The sequence below is a fragment of the Chlorocebus sabaeus genome, chromosome 5, assembly GCF_047675955.1.
Source record: "Chlorocebus sabaeus isolate Y175 chromosome 5, mChlSab1.0.hap1, whole genome shotgun sequence".
In the NCBI taxonomy this organism is placed as follows: Eukaryota; Metazoa; Chordata; class Mammalia; order Primates; family Cercopithecidae; genus Chlorocebus; species Chlorocebus sabaeus.
Genome location: NC_132908.1, coordinates 1,845,353 through 1,871,447, shown reverse-complemented (window position 1 = coordinate 1,871,447; position 26,095 = coordinate 1,845,353). Strand labels below are relative to the sequence as shown.

At 45.1% G+C, this 26,095-nt stretch overlaps 1 protein-coding gene across 3 annotated transcripts in view; it reads left to right on the top strand.

Moving 5' to 3' along the window:
- Positions 1–816: 816 nt before the first annotated feature.
- MEIOB (meiosis specific with OB-fold) overlaps positions 817–26,095 on the top strand; it is a 44,463-nt gene continuing 19,184 nt past the window's right edge. For 2 of the 3 annotated variants that reach the window (XM_073015020.1, XM_037990025.2), the window contains exons 1-7: positions 11,240–12,764; positions 13,298–13,429; positions 14,939–15,011; positions 17,489–17,684; positions 21,816–21,916; positions 22,740–22,792; positions 22,878–22,973. In XM_073015020.1, coding sequence (XP_072871121.1) covers positions 12,380–12,764; positions 13,298–13,429; positions 14,939–15,011; positions 17,489–17,684; positions 21,816–21,916; positions 22,740–22,792; positions 22,878–22,973 — 1,036 coding nt within the window. In that variant the 5' untranslated portion in view covers positions 11,240–12,379. Of the gene's footprint in view, positions 915–6,382; positions 6,461–8,726; positions 8,785–11,239; positions 12,765–13,297; positions 13,430–14,938; positions 15,012–17,488; positions 17,685–21,815; positions 21,917–22,739; positions 22,793–22,877; positions 22,974–26,095 lie in introns of those variants that run through there. The other variant, XM_007981888.3, reaches the window with a different exon arrangement.

The following is a 26,095-nucleotide window of genomic DNA, read 5'->3' as shown; positions in this document are numbered from 1 at the left end:
TCCCCGCTCAACTTCCCCAGTAGCTGGGACTACAGGCATGTACCATCATGCCTGGCTAATTTTTTGTTTTGAGACAGAGTCTCACTCCGTTGCCCAAGCTGGAGTGCAGTAGTACAATCTCGGCTCACTGCAACCTTCCTCTCGTGGGTCCACGCGACCTCTCCTGGGTTCAAGCGATTTTCACACCTCAGCCTCCTGAGTAGCTGGGACTACTCGGGTGGGCGGGCGGTGCCACAGGACAACCAGGCACTCACCACCACGCCTGGCTAATTTCTTTTGTATTTTTAGTAAAGATGGGGTTTCACCAAGTTGGCCAGGCTGGTCTTGAACTCCTGAGCTCAAGTGATCCGCCCACCTCGGCCTCTCCAAGTGCTGGCATTACAGGCGTGAGCCACCGCGCCCGCCCTTGATATTATAGATAGATATGTCTATTTTTTTCCGGCGCACCGTCTTTTGGAATCGAGCGACCACAGAGCCACACGCGGCTCTGAACCTGTTGCTGTCCTGCCCCTTTGACTCCCGCGTTGGAAGAAACGGCATCCGGCCTCCCCTCCCCTCCCCCGAGGGCGGAGTCGGAGCGCGGCGGGGGCGGAGTCAGTGTGCGGTGGGGGCGGAGTCGGAGCGCGGCGGGGGCGGAGTCAGTGCGCGGTGGGGGCGGAGTCGGAGCGCGGCGGGGGCGGAGTCAGTGTGCGGTGGGGGCGGAGTCGAAGTGCGGCGCGGCCGGAGTCGCTGAGGACGGGGCGGGGCCTCGTGCTAACGGTCGCGCGCCCGTCGCACCTGCACGAGGCTGTGGCCCGAGCATCCCGTGGAGAAGCCGCGAAGCGCCGGCGACCCGGGGGTCGGGCAGGCCTGGTCCGCGAAGCTACGGCTGCCTCTGTGCAGGCCCGGGGAGCAGCTGGCCGGGCGAGCGTCGGGTGAGCAGCGGCGTGGACCGCGTGGTGGCGACGCCGGCCCGGCCTCCAGCTGTGAGGCGGCGTCAGAGGAAGGGAGCCCGCGCGGGTCAGGGCCGGGCTTTGGGCTGGCGGACGCCCTGAGGGAGCGGCGGGCGCGCGCGTGAGGGGAGGGGGCGGGCGGAGCCGCGCCGCGTGTGGGGTACGTGCCTGCGCCCCACGCGGAGTCCGGTCCCCGCCGCATCCTCGGCTCACCGCGGGGTTGGCGGGGGGCGGGTTGTCCTGTGGCGCCGCCCGCCCTCCCAGCGCCTCCCGCGGCCTCCGCAGCTTTGCCTTTCCCGGGGCTTATCGAGGCCGGTGCCGGAGGACACGCGGGAAAGCCCCTCGCGGAGCTGACAGCCTCTGACTTGTGGGTCCGACTTTGAGTTTTCCAAGCCCCGACCTGTCAGTTAAAAAGTGCAGCGGTGGCTCACGCCTGTAATCCCAGCACTTTGGGAGGCGGAGGCGGGTGGATCACCTGAGGTCGGGGGTTCGAGACCAGCCTGACCAACATGGGGAAACCCCATCTCTACTAAAAACACAAAACTAGTCGGGCGTGGTGGCAGGTGCCTGTCGTCCCAGCTACTCGGGAGGCTGAGGCAGGAGAATCGCTGGAACCCGGGAGGCGGAGGTTGCGATGAGCCGAGATCGCACCACTGCACTCCAGCCCAGGCGACAGTGACACTCCATCACAGATACACACACGCACACAAAACCGGGCGCGGTGGCTCACCCCTGTAATCCTTTGGGATTACCTCAGCTTTGGGAGGCCGACGTGACCAGCCTGGCCAACATGGTGAAACCCCATCTCTACAAAAAATACAAAAATTAGCCGGGCGTGGTGGCGCGTGCCTGTAATCCTAGCTACTTGGGAGGCTGAGACAGGAGAATTGCTTGAACTCAGGAGGCAGAGGTTGCAGTGAGCCAAGATCACGCCATTGCACTTCAGCCCGGGCGACAGAAAAAAAAAAATGTGCAGATGTTTGCTGGGTACTATGGCTTATGCCGGTCATCCCAGTGCTGTGGGAGGCCGAGGTGGGAGGATCACCTGAGGTGAGGAGTTGGAGACCAGCCTGGCCAACATGGCGAAACCCTGTCTCTACTTTAAAAAAAAAAAAAAAAAAAAAAAAAGTTAGTCAAGCTTGCTGATGGTGCACCTGTAATCCCAGCTACTTGGGAGGCTGAAGCAGGAGAATCGCTTGAACCAGGGATGTGAAGGTTGCAGTGAGCCAAGGCTGCGCCATTGCACTCCAGCCTGGGAAGCAGAACCGACCCTGTCTCAAAAAAAAAAAAAAAAGGAAAAAAATCGTAGGAACCTCATCACTGAGCTCCATGGAAGCTTCATTTGTCTACAATAGCAAGATAGAAACCACACTTGTTCCCATAACTTCAGTGCATGTTATATATGTAAAATTAGCTGTTAACTAAATTTCTAGTTCTCCAAAAGGCTAATTGTAACAATATGATCCTCAGTTTACAAATTAGATCGCTTTTAAAAGGGCTCATGTATTCATTTAGTGAGCACATACCTGGCAGCTGCTGCGTGTGAGGCCCTGAACTGCATGGTTACTGTGGGGTGCAGTGAGGACGTGGCTCTGTCCTGACGAGCTACTGTGTCATGAGGGAGAAAGACAACACAGCAGGCAACTGGCAGTGTCCAGAGGGGAGTTCAGAGGCACGGCTGCGTGAGGCAGGGTGGCAGGAAAGGCCTCTCCTGGAGACCTGAGGAGAGCCTGTTTTGGGAAGGTGGGGATGCTGGAGAAAGAGGTGCTACATCTGCGAAGGCCCGAGGCCCATGCTGAGGAAATGCGCACAGCCAGGGGACCGGAGAGCCAGGGGACTGGGGAGCCAGGGGACCAGAGAGGCCAGGTCAGCTGGGCATGGCATGCTACCGCAAGGAGTCTGGATTTGAGTCAGAGTGCAATGGGAAGGGTTATTTTTTTGTTTGTTTTTGAGACAGATTCTTGCCCAGTTGCCTAGGCTGGAGTGCAGTGGAGCAGTCTTTGCTTACTGCAACCTCCGCCTCCCTGGTTCAAGGATTCTCCTGCCTCAGCCTCCTGAGTAGCAGGGATTATAGGCATGCGCCACCATGTCTGGCTAATTTTTTGTATTTTTAGTATAGACAGGGTTTCACCATGTTGGCCAGGCTGGTCTCAAATTCCTGACCTCGTGATCTGCCCTCCTCAGGTGAAACCCCATCTCTACAAAGAATACAAAACTTAGCTGGATGTGGTGGCAGGCTTCTGTAATCCCAGCTACTGGGGAGGCTGAACCAGGAGACTCGCTAGAACCCTGGAGGTGGAGGTTGCAGTGAGCCGAGATCGCACCACTGCACTCCGGTCTGGGCAACAGAGCAAGACTCCGTAAAAAAAAAAAAAAAAAAAAAAAATTGTAGAATAAAAGAGACAGTAGTTGTTGATGAATGAAGTCATCTCTGAATTCTCAGATTGAGCTCTTTAGTTCATGTTAATCTTGTATCTGTTAAAGTGGCCAGGTAGAGAAGCAAGTCATATTTTTTGTGGGCAGACACTAAAGTCTATTACCGTATACCTGTAACGGTAGCAGACAAAGAAGGGAATTCAGAGAGAGAATAGGATACCATGTTTCACCAAGAGATGCTAAGGGATAAAAATGTGGAGAAATCGCTTGATGTGTAGGTAGTGTTTGTACAGAAAGTTCAGCCACTGACTCAAATGTCTGACTCATCTTCTCGACTCATTTGTCTGGCACTTTGGGCTGTAAATAAATATTAGTTGAATGGCTGGATGAGTGGATGAATTTGTCACAGTTCGGCAAGTGTTTTAGATAGTGACATTGCATTGTAAGCCACATCAGACCAGGCCAAAGAATGAATGAAAAACTTGACACAGCTTAATTCCCAAATGTTTCTTCTGGCACTGAAAGGCCTTGAATACAAAAACTGGTACATTGGATAGTATTGACAAGCAGTGCCATCATTGGTTGTGAGCCTGTGAACATTCAGGCATCTTGTATACACTGTTTCTATTTTTCATTGCAACGTTGAAGTTATCCACAGTTTAAGGATGAGGAAATTAATGTTTAGTAATGTTAAAACACATGACTACAAACTAGTGGTGCTGCAGTTCAAAGTCACATTTCACTAACGCCACAGGCTGCCTGAAACTCAGGTGTCACGTGACACATCCTTGAACTGGAGCCTGTGGGTGTGGGCGTTCCTAGAGTTAAAGAGGCCCTGGATTATTAAGTGCAGTCAAGTCAATCTGTTTGGTGTAGCTTAGAATTTTTCTACAATAGAACCTTTTATAGTGATGATATTGAGGGACAAACCACCATTTAGTTCATCTGATATTTATTGTTTTCGGTTATGAAATACATACATAAAAATATGTAAGATGCCACCTCTGTCCTCATGGAGTTTACCACGTAGAGGTGTGTTTAAAATTTCTACCTTTCCCGGGCTGGGCGCAGTGGCTCATGCCTGTATTCTCAGCACTTTGGGAGGCTGAGGTGGGTGGATCATGAGGTCAGGAGATCGAGACCATCCTGGCTAACACAGTGAAACTCCATCTCTACATAAAATGCAAAAAAATTAGCCGGGCGTGGTGGCATGTGCCTGTAGTCCCAGCTACTTGGGAGGCTGAAGCAGGAGAATCGCTTGAACCTGGTAGGCAGAGGTTGCAGTGAGCCGAGATTGTGCCACTGCGCTCCAGCCTGGGCGACAGAGCAAGACTCCACCTCAAAAAAAAAAAAAAAAAATTCACTACCTTTCCCTTCACACAGTATAAATCAAATGCTCAATTTGAGGTGTTTACAGTAGTTTTTTGCTGTATTTTTTGAGGTAGCTTGATGCTAATATATATTTAAATCCTTAAATGTCCCATTGAGGCCAGGTGCAGTGGCTCATGCCTGTAATCCCCGCCCTTTGGGAGGCTGAGGCGGGCGGATCACGAGGTCAGGAGATTGAGACCACCCTGGCTAACATGGTGAAACCCTGTCTCTACTAAAAATACAAAAACAAAATCAGCCGGGCGTGGTGACGGGCACCTGTAATCCCAGCTACTTGGGAGGCTGAGGTGGGAGAATGGCGTGAACCTAGGAGGTGGAGCTTGCAGTGAGCCGAGATTGCACCACTTCACTCCAGCCTGGGCAACAGTGAGACTCTGTCTCAAAAAAAAAAAAAAAAAAAAAAAGGTCCCACTGAATCATCTTGCTTGTAAAACTCTAAATTTGGCTGGGCTTGGTGGCTCATGCCTGTAATCCCAGCACTTTGGGGCGGGCGGATCACTTGAAATCAGGAGTTCGAGACCAGCCTGGCCAGCATGGTGAAACCCTGTCTCCACTAAAAATACAAAAATTGGCCGAGCGTGGTGGCTGACACTTGTAATCCCAGCTATTCGGGAGGCCGAGGCAGGAGAATCCCTTGAGCCCGGGAGGTGGACATTTCAGTGAACTGAGATTGTGCCACTGCACTCCAGACTGGGACACAGAGTGAGACTGATGTCTCAAAAAAAAAAAAAAAAAAAAAAGAAAATAAAATAAATAAATAAAAATTTAAAAATAAAATAAAACTAAATTTACATGGTGCTCAAAAACTACTAAATTTTACGTGGTTTTAGAAATGAAAGTTAAAAATTGAAATCTATAATAGCTATATCATTCAAAATTATAAAAGGACATTCTGAACATGTTTTCTATAGGTTGAATCAATATTAATGTACATTTTACCATTACAATAAAAATTTTCTAAAGAAGCAGTAAAATACCCAGTGCTTTCCTAAATAATATTTTATTTTATTTATTTATTTTTTGAGACGGAGTCTCACTCTGTCGCCCAGGTTGGAGTGCAGTGGCACAGTCTCGGCTCACTGCAAGCTCCGCCTCCTGGGTTCACGCCATTCTTCTGCCTCAGCCTTCTGAGTAGCTGGGACTACAGGTGCCCACCACCATGCCCGGCTAATTTTTTATATTTTTAGTAGAGACAGGGTTTCTCCATGTTAACCAGGATGGTCTCGATCTCCTGACCTCATGATCCGCCCTCCTCAGCCTCCCAAAGTGCAGGAATTATAGGCATGAGCCACTGCGCCTGGCCAATAATATTTTATTTTATTTTATTTTGTTTTATTTATTTTTGGGACAGAGCATCGCTCTGTTGCCCAGGCTGGAGTGCAGTAGTGCGATCTTGGCTCAGTGCAACTTCCGCCTCCCTGGTTCAAGCACTTCTTCCTGCCTCAGCCTCCTGAGTAGCTGGGATTACTGGCGCCCGCTACCACATGAGGTTTCGCCATGTTGGCCAGGCTGGTCTTGAACTCCTGACCTCAGGCGATCTGCCCACTTTAGCCTCCCAAAGTGCTGGGATTACAGGTGTGAGCCACCACGTCCGGCCCTAAATAATATTTTAAACTCTTGGAATTTTTCATGATTTATTTCATTTATTCAATTTATATATGAAAATTATATTTTCTAAAATGCAGATTAAAAAAATGGCAAACTGCTTTGCAACGAGGACCTTCACTACCCTTTCAGATCTGCAGCCAAATATGGCTAATCTGGTAGGTTTCAATGATGTGGTGATTTGCTCACTAACAAAATTTTATGTGATAAGATTGCATCAACATTATTGATTCATTCAACACATGCTTTTATAATTGACAAGTATATAGATACTGATTGCATTGGTATAATTGTTAGATATTAAGTATACCAAAATTTCTTTGTATTTCTGCCACCTAGATGAAAATTAATCTTTATTTGTATGTAGAGTAGAAGATATGATTGTAGATACGACTAGTAGTTGTTCAAAATGATTAATAGATGTATTATTTTAATTAAATATTTAATAAAGTGAAAAATTTAATTCATGCTCAAATTTAGCGTTGTAAAATTAAACCAGGCCAGGCACAGTGGCTCACACCTGTAATCCTAGCACTTTGGGAGGCTGAGACAGCTGGATCACCTGAAGTTGGGAGTTTGAGACCAGCCTGACCAACCTGGAGAAACTCCCGCCTCTACTAAAAATACAAAATTAGCTGGGCGTGGTGGCTCATGCCTGTAATCCCAGCTACTCAGGAGGCTGAGGCAGGAGAATCGCTTGAATCCAGAAGGCAGAGGTTTCAGTGAGCCGAGATCACGCCATTGCACTCCAGCCTGGGCAACAAGAGCGAACCTCTGTCTCAAAAAAAATAAAATAAACCATTTGGTTCAGCGGTAGCAGTTTTCTAACCAAATTATCCAAGTTATGGTCTAAGTATTTGACATTATGCTGCTTTTATGATACAAGGTTTATAACAGGTGTGTTTTCTGAAATTATTATGTGAAAATTGACTTTTTGAGCAGGAGTTATAGGGGAATTCAATGATTTTGAATACACCTCAACTGTTACTTATTTAAAAAAAACTGGGTGGAATCATCTTATAAGTTAAAGAACTTATTGTAAAGCAACTACCACACACCCTTACCTTCCCTGCCCCTGAGCAGTCACTATATTTTGCTTTTGCAAACTAGATTTCTTACAATGGAATACATTTACATATAACTTTAATAATTTAAAATTTATAAATATTAAAAAAGAACAATTGTTGTTATAGTTTTTCTTGAAAGGTAAACTATTTGCTAATAATGGTCTCTTCAGATAGAAAGTTTTACTCAACATTTCCGTTAGTTGGATTTTTCAACAAAATTCAGTGAGATCTGCATGTATAAGGAATTGAAGAAATAATACCAATGGGTCTAAATAAGCAATAAGGCTAGCTGATAGCTCAGCTAGAATGTAGGAGTCTTAAAAGCCTCATTGTAATGTAAATGCCACAGATTATTGTAAGGTTAAAATCAGTTGCTGCAATTAGCAAAATAAGTTTAGTTTTTTCTTTTCAGAAAAGATATTCATTTTTATTTTTTATTTATTTATTTTTATTTTTATTTATTTATTTATTTCGAGATGGAGTCCTGCTCTGTTGCCCGGGCTGAAGTGAAATAGTAGGATCTCAGCTCACTGCAGTCTCTGCCTCCCGGATTCAATCGATTCTCCTGCCTCAACTCGCGAGTAGCTGGGATTACAGGCATCCATCACCATACCCAGCTAATTTTTTGTATTTTTAGTAGAGATGGGGTTTCACCATGTTGGTCAGACTGGTCTTGAACTCATGACCTCAGGTGACCCCCCGCCTCAGCCTCCCAAAGTGCTGGGATTACAGGTGTGAGCCACCAACACCCGGCCCATTTTTATTTCTTAAAACGCATTTAAAATTTTTTTTCGGTAGTTCCTAAAGAGAACATTAAACATTTTAAGGAGATGTTAATATCTCTGAGGTTTAAGATCTAGGACTTTAGGATTTAGATTTACTAGTGGCAAAATATAAGTTTTGTTATAGTCTAATTTATATTACTGTCCAGCATGTTTGGATTAAGAAGCTAAACTATTTTATGTGGATTGTTAGAAAACCCTATATAAAGGAAAGCTTTGAAGACTGTGGCCAATTAAATTGCGTTATACATGTGCTTTGGATAAATTCAATAAGGACTGATAGCATAGGGCAGTTATTGTGCTCCATCTAGTGATTGAAAATAAAATAGAAACATGCTAAAGATTAAATGATTATATTTATAATAGTAGTTAACTTTTGGATTACTTTGTACTATTCCTTGTGGAATTGAACATTTATGAACTTCTTTTAGGTGTTTGCATGGCATAAATACATTTAAATGTTCCAAGTCAGAAATGTTTGTTAGAGCCAGTAAAGTATAACAAACCCATGAAATTAAATTTACCATGTACATCTGTGTTTAATATTGGTCTTCTGTAACCTTTTTGTTTTTCAGAAAATAATCGGTGTAGTTATTGGGAAAACAGATGTCAAAGGCTTTCCAGACAGAAAAAGCTGAGTTCTATTTAATTCTTTGCTTCATTTTTCATCACCTTTGGCTTATGACTACAACAAAGTATATTTAAGTGATTAATTTTTCTATGCCTGTTTAACTCCTTAAGAGCAATGGTCATGCTCTCTATTGGGTGGTCAAGTACCTGATTCAAGGCTCTCTCTTTCCCTCCCTCCCACATTTTCTCTCTCTCTCTCTCTATATATATATGTATATATACATATGTGCATATGTATGTATATTTGAGCACAAGTGTTGTCTCTCTGCTTTTTTTTTTTGAGACAGTGTCTCACTGTGTCTCCCAGACTGGAGTGCAGTGGCGCGATCTCGGCTCACTGCAAGCTCCGCCTCCTGGGTTCACGCCATTCTCCTGCCTCAGCCTCCCGAGTAGCTGGGACTACAGGCGCCCGCCACCACGCCCGGCTAATTTTTTGTATTTTTAGTAGAGACATGGTTTCACCGTGTTAGCCAGGATGGTCTCGATCTCCTGACCTCGTGATCCACCCGCCTTAGCCTCCCAAAGTGCCGGGATTACAGGCGTGAACCACCACACCTGGCTGCTTTTTTTTTTTTTTTTCGAGATGGAGTCTCGCTCTATCACTCAGGCTGGAGTGCAATGGCATGATCTCAGCTCACTGCAACCTTTGCCTCCCAGGGTCAATTGATTCTCATGCCTCAACCTCCCAAATAGCTGGAATTACAGGCACATGCCATCATGCCCAGCTAATTTTTGTATTTTTAGTAGAGATGGGATTTCACCATGTTGGCCAGGCTGGTCTTGAACTCCTGACTTCAAGTGATCTCCCTGTCTCGTCCTCCCAAAGTGCTGGAATTACAGGTGTGAGCCACCACGGCCAGCGCCTGGCTGATTGAAAAAAAAAAAAAAATTTTGATCGGGCATGTTGGCTCAAGCCTGTAATCCCAGCACTTTGGGAGGCCGAGACGGGCGGATCACGAGGTCAGGAGATCGAGACCATCCTGGCCAACACGGTGAAACCCCGTCTCTACTAAAAAAATACAAAAAACTAGCCGGGCGAGGTGGCGGGCGCCTGTAGTCCCAGCTACTAGGGAGGCTGAGGCAGGAGAATGGCGTGAACCCGGGAGGCGGAGCTTGCAGTGAGCCGAGATCCAGCCTCTGCACTCAAGCCTGGGCGACAGAGCGAGACTCTGTCTCAAAAAAAAAGAAAAAAAAAATTTTGTAGAGACAGGGTCTTGCTCTGTTGCCCAGGCTGGTCTCAAACTCCTGGGCTCAAGTGATCATCCCACCTCAGCCTCCTAGAGTGCTGAGATTACAGGCATGATACTTTTATCTTTAAGGTAAACACAAAGCTGTCATCTGGTACCCACATCATTTTTGCATGCACTTTGTTTCATCTTAACTAATTAGATCAGAATTACTAAATAAATAGTTTGAGAAAGTCTATATATCTTTTTACCAACTTCATAAGGCGCCATTGCACTCCAGCCTGGGCAACAGGAGTGAAACTCCGTCTCAAAAAAAAAAAAAAAAGAACACGGTTATTCACCTATCAGACTGTGAGGGAAGGAGAAAAGCTTCTGTGTTGTTTGGCTTCTTTTTATGATGACATCTGTGGTGTTCTTTCTTTGGAGGAAGTATGCTTACTGACTTAAAACATTGTACATATAACATTATATTTTCATAAAACATTCCAGCAGTACCAAAGGTCATAGAGTTGAAAAGTGAAATTCCCCTTTTCAGCTCCTCACTTTCCCCATCCTAGTCCTCTCCCTAGAGGTAGACACTAATAGACAGTTCAGAATATGTCTATAACTTACATGTATGTTGGGCTATATTACTTTTTTAAAAAAATTGAGATACGTTCTCGCTGTCACTCAGGCTGGAGTGCAGCCATGTGAACACAGCTCACTGCAGCCTCGACTCTGGGCTCAAGTGGTCCTCCTGCCTCAGCCTCCCATGTAGCCCGGACCACAGGTGCATGCTACCATGCCTGAATAATTTTTGGATTTTTTTGTAGAGACAGAGGGTCTCACTTTGTTGCCCTGGCTGGTCTCGAACTCCTTGGCTGATGCAGTCTTACCCCCTTGGCCTCCCAAGGTGCTGGGATTACAGGCAGGAGCAACTGCACCCAGCCAGGTTGTAATTTTTAATTAGCAAAACCAATATGAAATTTCTATTTTGGAAAAAAAGTATTTGCTGACCCCTAGTGGTCCTCATTAAGTAGCACATAATTTGTTTTGAAATAACTCATTTTAATTATTATTTTTCCTTTTAATTACATTCATTTTAATGCTGAATTTACTCCCGTGCCATAAGTTTTTGTTTCTTCAGTTTCTTCTGGGATATCTTTTTCTTCTGGGCAACCTCCTTTTCTGGTTTAGGAACAATCTGTTCCTTTTCAGTAAGGATCATCTCAATGTGGCAGGGAGAGCTCATGTATGGGTTAATCTGCCCGTGAGCTCTGTAGGTCCGGCGGTGCATCTCAGGTGCGTTGTTCACTTGGATATGCTCAATGACCAGAGAATCTACATCTAAATCCTTAAGTTCAGCATTACGCTCTGCGTTTTTAAGCATGTGCAGTAAAAATTCAGCACTCTTTTTGGGCCACCGACCTTCTGTCCAGTCCCACTGCTTGGCCTGCGCACACCTGCCAACTCCACCATTGTGACGTTGGAATGGTATGCACTGTTTCTGTAAAGTGACATCTTTCAGATACTTCTTGGTTTTTCATATATGCATACCCTTGATGGCCTGAGCGGTTTCACGAGTGTTCTTAAAGTGAACAGGAAGATTGGAACCTCTTGATTTGCATGATTTCATGGGGTTCTCCAGGTCAAGTGAATAGCGAACCCTTTTCACAGATTACCTCAGGCTGCTTAGGGAAAGAGGTTTAATTATTTTTAAAATTTATTTATTTTTTTTTAGAGACAGGGTCTCACTCTGTTCTTCCCCACCTCTGCTAAAAAACCTCATCTCGCCAGGTGCAGTGGCTCATGCCAGCATTTTGGGAGGCTGAGGCAGGCGGATCATGAGGTCAGGAGTTCGAGACCAGCATGGCCAACATGGTGAAACCCCATCTCTACTAAAAGTACAAAATTAGTCAGGCGTGGTGGCAGGTGCCTGTAATCCCAGCTACTTGGGAAGGTGAGGCAGGAGAATTGCTTGAACCCAGGAGGCGGATGTTGCAGTGAGCTGAGATCATGCCATTGCACTCCAGCCTGAGTGACAAGAGTGAAACTCCGTCTCAAAAACAAACAAACAAAAAGCAAAACCCGTTTTTACTAAAAAAAAAAAAAATACAAAAATTAGCCTGGCATGGTGGTGTGCGCCTGTAGTCCCAGCTGCTTGGGAGGCTGAGGCAGGAGAATAGCTTGAACTGGGAGGCGGGGGTTGCAGTGAGCTGAGAGATCGTGTCATTGAACTCCAGCCTGGGTGTACAGTTCATGAACACCCTGAATTCATTCTTCCCAGACTGGAGTGCAGTGGTGCATTCAAAGCTCACTGCACACTTAAACTGGGCTCAAGCAGCCCTTCCTCCTCAGCCTCCCAAGCAGCTGAGACTAAAGATGAGTGCCACCACTCGTTTTAACATTTTCTGTAGAGATGGAGTCCCTCTATGTTGCCGGGGCTGGTTTTGAACTCCAGGCCTCAAGTGATTCTCCCACCTCGCCTCCCAAAGCCCCGGGATCACAGGGGTAAGCTGCTATGCCTGGCCAATTTTTATTTTTATTTGATTACTAGTTATTTATTTATTTTTGAGACAGAGTTTCTCTCTTTTCACCCAGGCTGGATCTCGGCTCACTGTAACCTCCGCCTCCTGGGTTCAAGCGATTCTCCTGTCTCAGCCTCTCGAGTAGCTGGGATTACAAGCGCCCACCACCACACCCGGCTAAGTTTTGTATTTTTAGTAGAGACAGGATTTCACCATGTTGGCCAGGCTGGTCTTGAACTAACCTCAGGTGATCCACCCGCCTCGGTCTCCCAAAGTGCTGGGATTACAGGTGTGAACCATGGCGCCCAGCCTGTTTTTATTTTTATTTTAGGGATGGGGTCTTGCCCTGTTGCCCAGTCTGGAGAGCAGTGGTGCAGTCACAGTTCACTGAAGCCTTGAACTTTTGGGCTTAAGCAGTCCTGCTTCATCCTCCCAAGTAGCTGGGACTGAAATAACTAGATCTGAATTGTGACTTAGGTTCAAACAACAGTAAGAGAGAAAAGGAGAACCTAAGGTAATACCTGGATGGCTCAAGTTTACATGTGTTTCCCTCCAAATACACAGATCACCAGGGAAGGGAGCAAGGAGGCAACCTGTTACCACTTCAGTTTGAAATTCATGGAAGCATAATGTTATAGAATATACATCTGAAAACATTTTGTACCATGTGTTTGAGTGTTTTTATTATCATAATCAATAGTCATTTGATTAAAGAAATAATCGTTTGCTTATAATTGAAACGAAACTTTTCATGTGACACCAAAGGCAGAGAAGCGATTGAAACTCTTCATTTGAAAAATAAAAGCATTGGTTTTCCCTTAGATATTGGATCAGAAAGGTACACTTTCAGCTTCACCATTCGGGATTCACCAGCACATTTTGTAAATGCAGCTTCCTGGGGCAATGAAGGTTACATCAAGTCTCTTTCTGACAGCTTTAGGGTTGGTGACTGTGGTAAGTTGGCATTGATTCTTAAATTTTTTCCATTGTATTATTCCTGTGGTATGTTTATGGTAACTACACTGAAGGAGTTGAAATGAGACACAGTTCATAATTCTCAAGAACTTTACCAGAAAAAGTCAAGTGTTAATAGTATGATGTAGTGGGGCGTGGTGGCTCATGCCTATAGTCCCAACACTTTGGGAGGCCGAGGTGGGTGGATTGCATGAGTCCAGGAGTTCAAGACTAGCCTGAGCAGTATGGCAAAACCCCATTTCTACAAAAAATACAAAAAATTAGCTGGGCGTGGTGGCGTGGGCCTGTAGTACCAGCTACTAAGGAGGCTGAAGTGAGAGGATGGCTTGAGCCTGGGAGGTGGAGGTTGCAGTGAGCCAACATCATGCTTCTGCACTCCAGCCTGGGTCACAGAGTAAGACCCTATCTCAAAAAAACAAAAAACAAGACTGCAGTGCAAAGCATTCAGAATGCTACTTAAAGCATACAAACATGATCGTTATATTTTTACCAGGTAACCTTACTGTCTTTGGTTTATTACATATTTCAGTTTGCATCAACTCATATTATTGTTATAATTGGTTGTTTTTCTATAGACATATAAAATGGCCACTGAATATATTTTGTAGAAGTTGACATTTGACCACTGAATAGATTTTGATAAAAACTGATATTTGAATTGTTAATGGGATTTTAAGGAACTTTACTTTTAGTTGAAATACCAAATCTTTTACATCTTCTACTCACCCCAGTATCTCTTTGACAGAACAGCCTCGTATAGTAGAAAGAACAGGAGACTTTGAAAGCACAGAGGTCTAGATTCAAATCCCAGTTCCAAGATTTACTTACATTATGGCTTTGAGAAAATTTCTTAATCTTGTTGGGTCTCAACTATGAACTAATACCTCTTTAGGTTTTTGTAAACATTAAATGAGATAGTGTACCTAGTATAAAGTGTGGAACTTAGTCACTCAACAGATAACTTTTATGAGCCCTAGCCTCATAAAAGCAACAAGGAAGCATGTATACTAGCTCTCCTTCACGACAGAAAAAGAGAAAAGAGTGATGCAGGTGATGAAAACACTCCTCTTTAATACTGTGGTCTCAAGCAGCCCACTCCCCATATCAGTTATTTAGAACCTAATCATATATTGCCTTGTATTATTAACTTTCAGGACAATGTATGGTGTCTCTGTAGTTGAATAATAGGGTCATTGAACATATGGACTATGAAGGCAGAAAGCTTCACAAACTTCGGAGGGCCCAGTATAGTTATAGACATCCCTTGAATAAATGCTGGAATATTAGTTACATATGGAGATAAATATTTCAATTTTGACATCTCAGTATCAAAATATGTTATATGTTGATGGTGGAGAAGATGAATGAGGTGAGGAATTTTTAAAGCCTAGAGTCGATGATTATACATTAAACAGGATGTTATTTAGGATTAGTGTGTTTATCTTGTTACTGTTTTGTAATATCATCATACTTCACCCTCTGTTTTAGTGATTATTGAAAATCCCCTGATCCAAAGAAAGGAAATAGAAAGAGAAGAAAAATTCAGCCCTGCAACTCCTAGGTAAGCATCTGTCTAGCACAGAGATCAACCTCTGGCACAGAGATTGTGCCAGAATGATCATTACTAATAATATTCTATCAGATTAGCAGAGATCTTACTAAAAATGTTCTGTTTCTATTTCAATAAAAATGAGGAGTTTAATTTTGTCTTACAAAATTTATCTTTGATTATGACATAATTTACTTGGATACAGAGTCACATGAAAAATGGCTTTGGTTTAGTACTTTGCTTCTCATTCTTAGATTTACTAAAATTTGACTTTGTCATGTTAAAACTGAATGAGAAGAAAAGATAAACTTTGGAAATTACATCTATCTTTTTTCATATCAAGGTATCCTTCTACTCACAGGCTTACCATCTTAGGGCAGGTTCCTTCGAAGCAGAGCTTGAGAGGAGGACTCTTGTGGGAGTGGTTGGTTGAGGGTGAGCTCTCAGGGGAACCCTGCAAGGCTAGGCGGGGAAGAAGGTGAGCAGAGAAGTGGGTTCACCTGGAGCCTCAGCAGGAGTCCAGGAGGGAGCTCTGGAGTGGCAGTGGCCCCTTAGAGTAGTGTCCTGGCTGTAGTCCATCCACTCCCCAAACCCCCAGGGTGGGGCAGGGCATCAGCTCAAAGGCGAGTCTGGCAGTTCTGGAGAGAAGGGTATGGCTGTGCCCCTGTACCAGCCTGTAAAGGGCTCTCGGTGGGCACGGCAGTCTACGGCATTGACACTCACATCAATTGTGACCCCTTTCCACCTTCTTTTCTGACCTCATCTTATGCCAGACTCTCAAGCTTCATTTCTCTGTAGCCACAGTGAATTTCTTTACATTTCATGAACACTGTGAACTCATTCTGCACTAAGAACTTTTGTATTTCCTTTTTATTTTTATTTTTACTGAGACAGAGTCTCACTCCATTGCCCAGGCTGGAGTACAGTGGTGCAATCTCGGCTCACTGTAACCTCCACCTCCTGGGTTCAAACGATTCTTCCACCTCAGCCTCCCAAGTAGCTGTGATTACAGGCACATGCCACCACGCCCAGCTAATTTTTGTATTTTTAGTAGAGGCAGGGTTTCACCATATGGGCCAGGCTGGTTTCGAACTCCTGACCTCAAGTGATCCGCCTGCCTCGGCTTCCCAAATTGCTGGGATTACAGGCATGAGCCACTGCGCCCGGTCAAACTTTTGTATTTTCTATTCTCTCTCTGCATAGAACATTCTCCCATCTGTTTGATTATTTGCTTCTTTGGATTATTGACTTACAGCTTAAATGTCATCTTCTTCAACCTTCCCCATCTACTCTGTTTGTAGTAGCGCTAATGGTCAGTTACTGGGATTTTGCCCTGGTTTTTGTCACCATAACCCAAGTCACCGTCTGAGATTGTTTAATTCATTGTTCTTGGGTCTCCCCCTCACATATGTGAACCTCATGAGATCAAAGGTCTTGTCTGCTTTCCTCACCACCCGTATCCCTTGTGCCTAGCATGGGGTCTGGCATATAACAGATTCTCAGTATTCATGGAAGCGATGGATGGACGGTTAGATGGAGAGAACATTCTTGGTAGAGGGAAGAAACAGGAAACCTCCTGTCTTTTCCAGAACAGTTAATATTAAGTTGAGCCATATGAAACTGCTGATGTTTTGCTATTTTTCATCTAGGAATATCAGTTTCATAACGTTAATAGTCTGATACTGCTGGAACGCAGGGCATGGGCAGCAGGAGAAGGTTAAGGTAGAGGCAGAGGTATTTCACATACAGCTTTGCTTTCATACCAAATTATTGCCTTTGTGACTGGTAGCCACAAGACAGTCTTTGAGCTGGGAAATAACATTTTCATATTTGTGATTTAGGAAGATCACTTTGCTTGTGGAGGATGGACTGTAGGGGAATGAAGCTTAGTTAGGAGAGCAAGGCAGTGGCGTGGGAGAGAAGTGATGAGGTAGGTAAGTGAGGCCGAGCGGTGGGGAGGAGGAAGGGCTGGGTTAGGGGGCTGCTGGGGCACAGAGTCCAAGGGCTGTCAGGGACTGGGTGCAGGAGGGAGAGCTCCTCATTTCGGGCTCGCTGTGCCAGTGTTCTGCGTCTGCCCCATGCAGAGCTCAGCAGGGGTAGGAAAAACAGTCCCTGACCTGAGGCACTAAGGCAGAACAGCCAAGTCCATAAGAGAGAGAAACAACCAGTCCTTATAACCCCTGAAAGTTTCAGAGTGCTTTTATGCTCCTATTTTTTTGGAGAAGGAAATAAGCGCAGAGTCTTGGGCAAGATCGGACAAATGGAATGCTTAGAACTCCAACAGGAATCGATTCTCAAAACATTTCCTTAATGATAGTGCACTGTAAACAAAAAATGTTTTGCTGTATTATTCAGTGTTTCTAAGAGTAAGAAGTATATATTAGTATTGTCTAAATTTCAACCAAAAATGTAGTTTAAATGTGAACCTGGAAATATTTTTCTATCCAAAAATCACTTTCATATAACTTTCTTGTGTTTTTGCAATTTAGCAACTGTAAACTATTGCTCAGTGAGAATCACTCAACAGTAAAAGTTTGTTCCAGTTATGAAGTGGACACAAAGTTACTTTCTTTGATACATTTACCTGTTAAAGAGTCTCATGATTATTATTCATTGGGTGACATTGTTGCAAATGGACACAGTCTTAATGGGAGGATTATTAACGTGCTGGCAGCTGTGAAGTCGGTAAGTTAAAACCCCAGCAAAGCCAAGTGCAATTTGGCAGGGGTGTTGCGGTCACTTGATTTGTGTTTGGGATGGAGTGGTCATGATCAGCTGGGGTAACTTTTCTTCTGTATCTTGGTAGTATGTTGAATTAAGAAAACAGTAACACTTCTCATTAAAGAGAAAGTAGCATTTTATCTGTGGATGAGTAGTAAAATAAAATTGTATTTGAATGCAAAATGCAGTGCTCCACTCTGCTCATAAATGATCTGCTAACTATAGGACAGCTTTTTATACTTTGCTTAAACAAAGATGAAAATGAAAAGGGTAAGCTTATTGACTTGAAAATCTCCACGATTTTCCTTAAAGGGGCGTAGTTGAATAAGTTAAGGGATTGGTTCTGTGCCTTTGTGCTCAGAGCTGCCCAGAAACTGGGGAGGGAGTGGGAATACACGTTGCCCTGCCATAGGGGCTCCGTGGTCTAATAGGTGGAGTGGGACTGTGCTGGTGAAGTGCAGGGGAGGATGGCACTCTGTGGGGCACCACAGGGGTGTTCCCTTTTGGTGCATCAGCGTCTGTCTGAATTGTAGCAAGTTCTGAGCTCTGTAGTTGGACAGACCAGAGCCATAAGGCAGAGACTGAGATATAGACCTCAACGGTAAAGTTTCACAAAATAAAGTACATGAAAATTAGTCCAGGCACAGTGACTCACACTTGTGATCCTAGCACTTTGGGAGACCAAGGCAGATGGATCACTTGAGCCCAGGAGTTCAAGACCAGCCTGGGCAATCTCCGTCTCTACAAAAAATACAAAAATTAGGCGGGTGTGATGGCATGTACCTGTATTCTCAGCTGCTTGGGAGGCTGAAGGGGGAGGATCACCTGAGCCTGGGAGCTTGAGGTTGCAGTGAGCCAAAATCATGCCACTGCACTCCAGCCTGGGCAATAGAGGGAGACCCTGTCTCAAAAAAAAAAAAAAAAAAAAAAAGCCTGGCACAGTGGCTCATGCCTGTAATCCTAGCACTTTGGGAGACTGAGGTGGGTGGATCACAAGATCAGGAGTTCGAGACCAGCCTGGCCAATATGGTGAAACACCATCGCCACTAAAAATACAAAAATTAAGTCCCAGCTACTCTGGAGGCTGAGGCAGGAGAATGGCATGAACCTGGGAGGCGGAGCTTGCAGTGAGCCAAGATCATGCCACTGCACTCTAACCTGGGCAGCACAGCGAGACTCCATCTCAAAAAAAAAAAAAAAAAATTAGCCGGGTGTGGTGGCAGGTGCCTGCAATCCCAGCTACTTGGGAGGCTGAGTCAGGAGAATCACTTGAACCTGGAAGGTGGAGGTTGCAGTGAGCCGAGATTGTGCCATTGCCCTCTAGCCTGGGGGACAGAGCGAGACTCTGTCTCAAAGAAAAAAAAAAAAAAAAGAAAAAGGGCAAGAAGGCTGGGCATGGTGGCTCACGCCTGTAATAGAAGCACTTTGGGAGGCTGAGGCAGGTGGATCACCTGAGGTCAGAAGTTTGAGACCAGTGTAGCCAACATGGTGAAACCCTGTGTCTACTAAAAATACAAAAATTAGCTAGGGTGTAGGCTGGGCGCGGTGGCTCACACCTGTAATCCCAGCACTTTGGGAGGCCGAGGCAGGCGGATCACGATGTCAGGAGATCGAGACCATCCTGGCTAACACGGTGAAACCCTGTCTCTACTAAAAATACAAAAAATTAGCTGGGTGTGGTGTGGGCCCCTGTAGTCCCAGCTACTTGGGAGGCTGAGGCAGGAGAATGGCGTGAACCCGAGAGACAGAGCTTGCAGTGAGCCAAGATGACGCCACTGCACTCCAGTCTGGGCGACAGAGCGAGACTCTGTCTCAAAAAAAAAAAAAAATTAGCTGGGCATGGTGGCAGGTACCTGTAGTCCCAGCTACTTGGGAGGCTGAGGCAGGAGAATTACTTGAACCCAGGAGGCAGAGGTTGCAATGAGCTGAGGTGGCACCACTGCACTCCAGCCTGGATGACAGAGCGAGATTCTGGGTCGATAAATAAATAAATAAATAAGGGGACAAGAGTAATCTTGTCGCCCAGGCTGGAGTGCAGTGGCCGGATCTCAGCTCACTGCAAGCTCCGCCTACTGGGTTCACGCCATTCTCCTGCCTCACTGCCTCAGCCTCCGGAGTAGCTGGGACTACAGGCGCCGCCCACCTCGCCCGGCTAGTTTTTTTTTTGGATTTTTTTAGTAGAGACGGGGTTTCACCGTGTTAGCCAGGATGGTCTCGATCTCCTGACCTCGTGATCCGCCCGTCTCGGCCTCCCAAAGTGCTGGGATTACAGGCTTGAACCACCGCGCCCGGCCAAGAGTAATCTTTTAATATACAGAGGGATGATAGTCAAGAGACAAAAACAACCACCACCACAAAAACCACTCACACGCTTATGATAGTTCATGTAAGTAAACGTGAATTGCTTGTCATATTAAATGGTGACTGACTGAGAGAATGTGACCCTCTCAGATGGCAGGGCCTTGGCTGTGGAGGCCATGCCTGCCGCTTGGGGAGCATCTGTATACTTTAGGGAGGAGGAATAAGCCCGTTATATGATCATCTTGAAAAACAGGAGAGGTCACTTTGTAGGCAGTTTATGTTCAGTCCTATTCAGTTGTTCAAATGAGTGCTCAATTGTTTGCGATTTCCCCAAGTTCTAGACAGTGCTATTACATTTATAATGAAGTAAGAATTGTCTACAACCCTGAGTAAATACAGTAGGGTAAGCAGGAAACTGTGGCAGCTTTCCCACACCCTCATTGTGTCTGGCACCTTTCATGTGTCACGTCACTTCTTCTCATGCCTTTTGTCTCCACTTTGGCTTTCAGCCCTCTTACATTTCCTTTTCTTCACACTTTTTTTTTTTGCGGGGGAATGGTGTCTCGCTCTGTCACCCAGACTGGAGTGCAGTGGCGTGATCTTGGCTCACTGCAACCTCTGCCTCCCGGGTTCAAGCAATTCTCCTGCCTCAGTCTCTCGAGTAGCCAGGACTAAAGGCATGCACTACAACGCCTGGCTAATTTTTGTATTTTTAGTAGGGACAGGGTTTCACCATACTGGTCAGGCTAGTCTCGAACTCCTGACCTTGTGATCCGCCCACCTTGGCCCCCCAAAGTGCTGGGATTACAGGCATGAGCCGTCGTACCTGGCCACGCTTCACACTTTCATTTAACCTGTTGTTTCTTCCTCTCACCTCCACTGTCGTTTCACTTTAAAACTCCTTTTAATACAGTGTTCTTCATCTCCCCAACCCCAGATGTTAGGCTGACCTCTCAGCCTCTGACTGCCCATTCTAGGTCCCTTTCTCTGGGCACCACAGATGCAGTGGTGGCAGTGGTGGGGGGCGGCCAGTGACTGTCCATGCTGGACCTGCTGCTGTGCAGCTCTCAGAGGCGCCTGCCGTTCCCACATGAGAAGCTACTGGGTGGAGAGAAGGGTCCTAGGTTCAACTCTTTTTTTTTTTTTTTTTTTTGCTTGCTTTAATGGGCGAGAGCATCTCCACTTCTTTGATCATCTCACCCCACAATGGACAGAATCGGACAGTGTCAAAGTTTCCTGTGTATCCCGCATGTGGCTGTCACCACGGTAGTTCTGGGGAGAAGGCAGAGGACGTATCCTTTATTTGTTTGTTTCCTGTGGACACTTTTTATACCACAGATATGCTATATTTGATGTTTGCTAAGAAGATGGAGATGCTGACCCCAGAGAGGCTGGGTCCATTCAGTCACATGAACTCATGCTGGGTTCCACACTGAGCCATGGGGACACACACGTGCTGGAAACACACTCCCTGCCCTCCAGGAGTCCACGTAGATGCCCGGGGGCCTGTCATGGAACCTTGTTGTGACATGTTATAAAGACTTTCAGTCGGTACTTCAGGCACCTGTCCCCTTGTGTCTCTTCAAAGTGTTGTGTGACTTACAACTTTAGCTACGTACATGTAGTTTAGAGATAGAAGATGCTTTAAAATAATCAACTATATATTACTGGTTTTTGCTATTTTAATATTTCTAATTTGGTGTTTAAAAGGTGAACATTGGAGTATTTTCATCAATAAATACTTTAATACTTCTACATACAGGTGAAGAGTAATGATTTCTTTCCATTTCTAAGGTTGGAGAGCCAAAATACTTTACAACTTCAGACCGGAGAAAAGGCCAGAGGTGTGAAGTTAGACTCTATGATGAAACAGAGTCTTCTTTTGCAATGACATGGTAACCACCAATGTCTTTTCTAAATTGTGAAATCCCTGTTGCTATCACCAGGACATTTTCATTTTATCAAAAATATGATGGACTTCATATCAAGAGAGGATAATGATAGGAGATGAATGATATTTTAAAAAATAAACCTCACTCTTGAATGTTGAGTTGTTATGGACACCACCTTAAAATGAGGTCTTTCAATGACATGGAACTTGCTTAGGAGGACTCCACTCTGACCAGTTTTATTGTTGAATTCTGTTTTATAACAAATGGTGTTTTACTAGGTCCCATGGAACAAGCCAGACTTTCCCTCTGTGCTTCCTGGAAGGTATCCTGGAGCAGGGCAGGGCACAGGGCATGTGGGCCAGGGCGGGGACTGCACCCTGAAGCACTGCCAGGTACAACAAGGCATTGTCTAGACCTCTGATGCCTGGGTACCAAAGGAAATGATTTGAAAAATGCTTTCAACCCATCAAGGCCCTTGAACCTTGATATCCATTGGGGGACACTTAACTTCAGGGTCTGAAAGTGTGACTTTAAAGTTTTAGGCTTTAGTTCTAACTAGCCTGGAGTGATTAAGTGTTAGAAAAATAAAGACTTGGCAGAGCAGAGTGTTACTAGAGCAGAGTGTGTGTTGAAGGAATGTTCGCTCGTGGAGATGTTAAATTCTCCCTGGGAGGAAGCTGGTATCCTTAAGACCAGGAGGTCTTTGACCACCTTGGGGATGGCTGACCTCAGCCACTGAAGCTTTCTTGTATTGTTGTAAATAATGTGTCACTATCAGTTTTTTCTGGTGTATTCAATTTGTATTACTTCTTTTTAAACAATGCAGTTGGGATAATGAATCCATTCTACTTGCACAGAGCTGGATGCCACGAGAAACAGGTATCATCATTAAATGATTGTGTCCAATATTTGTAATTTTATATCCCCCCATGTAATAATTGTAAATGGCTTTTTTCCCAAACAGTAATATTTGTCTCAGATGTAAGAATAAGTTTTGACAAATTTCGGAACTGCATGACAGCAACTGTAATCTCAAAAACCATTATTACAACTAATCCAGGTAAAAAAACTTTGTGAAACTTTTTATCCCTTTGGAAATGACTGAACACATTTCAATATTTGTACAGTATATTTAAGAATGAAAATTCAGCCTGGATTTAATTCAAATTAGAAGTAAAAATTGCTTTATATAACTTTTTATAAAACTGACAATGAACTTTGATATCTTTACTAAAGAAATGTGAGGCTGGATGTGGTGGCTCATGCCTGTAATCCCAGCACTTTGGGAGGTTGAGACGGGTGGATCACCTGAGGTCAGGAGTTCGAGACCATTCTGGTCAACATGGTGAAACCCAGTCTCTACTAAAAATATAAAAATTAGCTGAGCTTGGTGGTGGGCACCTGTAATCCCAGCTACTCAGGAGGCTGAGGCAGGAGAATCACTTGAACCCAGGAAGCAGAAGTTGCAGTGAGCTGAAATCGTGCCACTGTACTCTAACCTGGGCCACAAGAGCAAGACTCTGTCTTAAAAAAAAAAAAACACACAACAACAAAAAAGGCTGACGCGGTGGCTCACGCCTGTAATCCTGGCACTTTGGGAGGCCAAGGCGGGCTGATCACGAGGTCAAGAGATTGAGACCATCCTGGCCAACATAGTGAAACCCTGTCTCTACTAAAAATACAAAATTTAGGTGGGCGTGGTGGCACATGCCTATAGTCCCAGCTACTCGGGAAGCTGAGGCGGGAGAATCATTTTAGCCTGGGAGGTGGAGATTACAGCGAGCCGAGATGGCGCCACTGCACTCCAGCCTGGCGACAGAGCGAGACTCTGTCTCAAAAAAAAAAAAAAAGTGAAAAACCAGATTAATTTTTAAAGTATAATTCATTGTGATGATCTTTGAGAGATCAATTTTGTTACTCAGATGCTAAATTATTGACTAATAGGTAGATTCAGTTTTGCTACATTCAAATAACTTTTACTGCTAGGACATCGATAACACGCACGCGCGCCCACACACAGTACTCTCTGTAGTATCATTAGCTCATAACTGCACATTAAATGCCCAGATGATGCCCTGGAGTTGTTGTTAAAGGAGTTCCAGTTTACTACAGCATGAAATCAAGGGAGCCAGACTGGGGAGATGAGGCGTTAGTGCCTGTGAGCATTCCCAGGGTGCTTTGTAGTGCAGACGTAACCATCAACCCAGAACTGCCAAAGAAATGGAGTAATCAATCCTTCGCCATCTCGGGAAGCTATGAGTAGAGTACGTAGTGTATCATTTAAAACATAAGCTCCCTCTACTGGTCTGTGACAAAGCGTCGCAGTGACAGAATTATAAAGCAATGTGTGCTTTTGACCAAACCATTATCAGCATTTTTAAAAGATAGAATTACTATGAGGAATGGTGTCAAATAATGAGACTCTGGTTTTAATATGAGTACTCTGAACCTTGCACATCCTACACATGGAGGTTGTCTCCTTGAAGGCAGCATGGGAGATGATGTGCATGCCCCAAATTGCTCTTCACTGAACTCATTTACTGAGCACGTGCTGTGTGCTGGGTGCTGTTCTGGGGTGCAATGACAAAATGGACAAATCTTCCCACCCTCATGGAGTTTACACTGTAGCAGGGAGAGACAGAGAATAAATAATGAAGATCACATGTCCATGAATTATGAAATATTTAAGGAGAACATGTGGAACAGAGTCAGGAGGACCTAGAGGGCCACAGCATGTGTGGTTTTCCACAAGGCGCGCTGCATGGGAGAGCGACGTCTGAGCAAAGGCTTGATGAGGAAGCTAAAGGGTTAACCAAGGGAAACACCGAGGGGCTGGTGTGGCTGGAGCCCAGGAGTTCAGGGCCAGCAGGAGCTGTTCTGAGAAGAGATGGGGCACCCATGAAGAAGGCCTCGCAGGCTGTTAGAGTGCGCTGGCTTCTACTCGGGATGGGGTAGAAGGTTGGGGTTTGGAGCAGAGCAGTGACAGCATCTGACTCAGCTCTGAGAGGTTTGCTCTGACTGCTTTGTTGGAAATTGATGGTGACACACGATAGTCTATTATTAACACTTAGGACAATAGTGGGACACTCTTCAATTTTTTCTTTCCTGGAGGGAGGTACTATGTATGGTTTATTTTTATTTTATTTATTTATTTATTTACTTATTTATTTTTTGAGATGGAGTCTCACTCTGTCACCCAGGCTGGAGTGCAGTGGTGCCATCTCGGCTGACTGCAAGCTCCGCCTCCTGGGTTCATGCCATTCTCCTGCCTCAGCCCCCTGAATAGCCCGGACTACAGGTGCCCGCCACCACACCCGGCTAACTTTTTGTATTTTTAGTAGAGATGGGGTTTCACTCTGTTAGCCAGGATGGTCTCAATCTCCTGACCTTGTGATCCGCCCGCCTCGGCCTTCCAAAGTGCTGGGATTACAGGCGTGAGCCTCCGCACCCTGGGTTTGCTATTAGAAATAACTTATTAATAAAAATAGTTTATTTTATATATATATATATATATATATGTATATGTATATGTATTTTTTTTTAATGAAATGGAGTCTTGCTCTGTCCCCCAGGCTGGAGTGCGGTGGCACAATCTTGGCTCACTGCAGCCTCCACCTCCTGGGTTCAAGCGATTCTCCTGTTCCAGCCTCCCGGGTTGCCCAGGTGCCTGCTACCATGCCCGGCTAATTTTTTATGTTTTTAGTAGAGACAGGGTTTCACCATGTTGGCCAGGCTGGCCTTGAACTCCTGGGCTCCAGTGATCCACCTGCCTTGGCCTCCCAAAGTGCTGGGATTACAGGCACGAGCCACCACGCCTGACCTATTATTCTTACATTTAGTAATATCAGTGATAGTAAAATCTTCATCCTCTAAGGGTAAATTTGAGCTGGAAAAGTTTTTAAAAGACAGATTTGTCTGATGGAAAAGATGATCAACCTTGACTGCACAATGATATAAAAAACTAAAGATCTAATTAATGAGACGGGTATTTTAGGATGTTGTGCATTTGGCTCTGATTACAGATTCAAAGAAAAAAAGTCACAGTATTTTGAGCAGTAACCAACATCATTAGAAAAAATGCCTTCTTGGGGCTGGGCGCGGTGGCTCAAGCCCGTAATCCCAGTCTTGATCTCCTGACCTCGTTATCTGCCCGCCTCGGCCTCCCAAAGTGCTGGGATTACA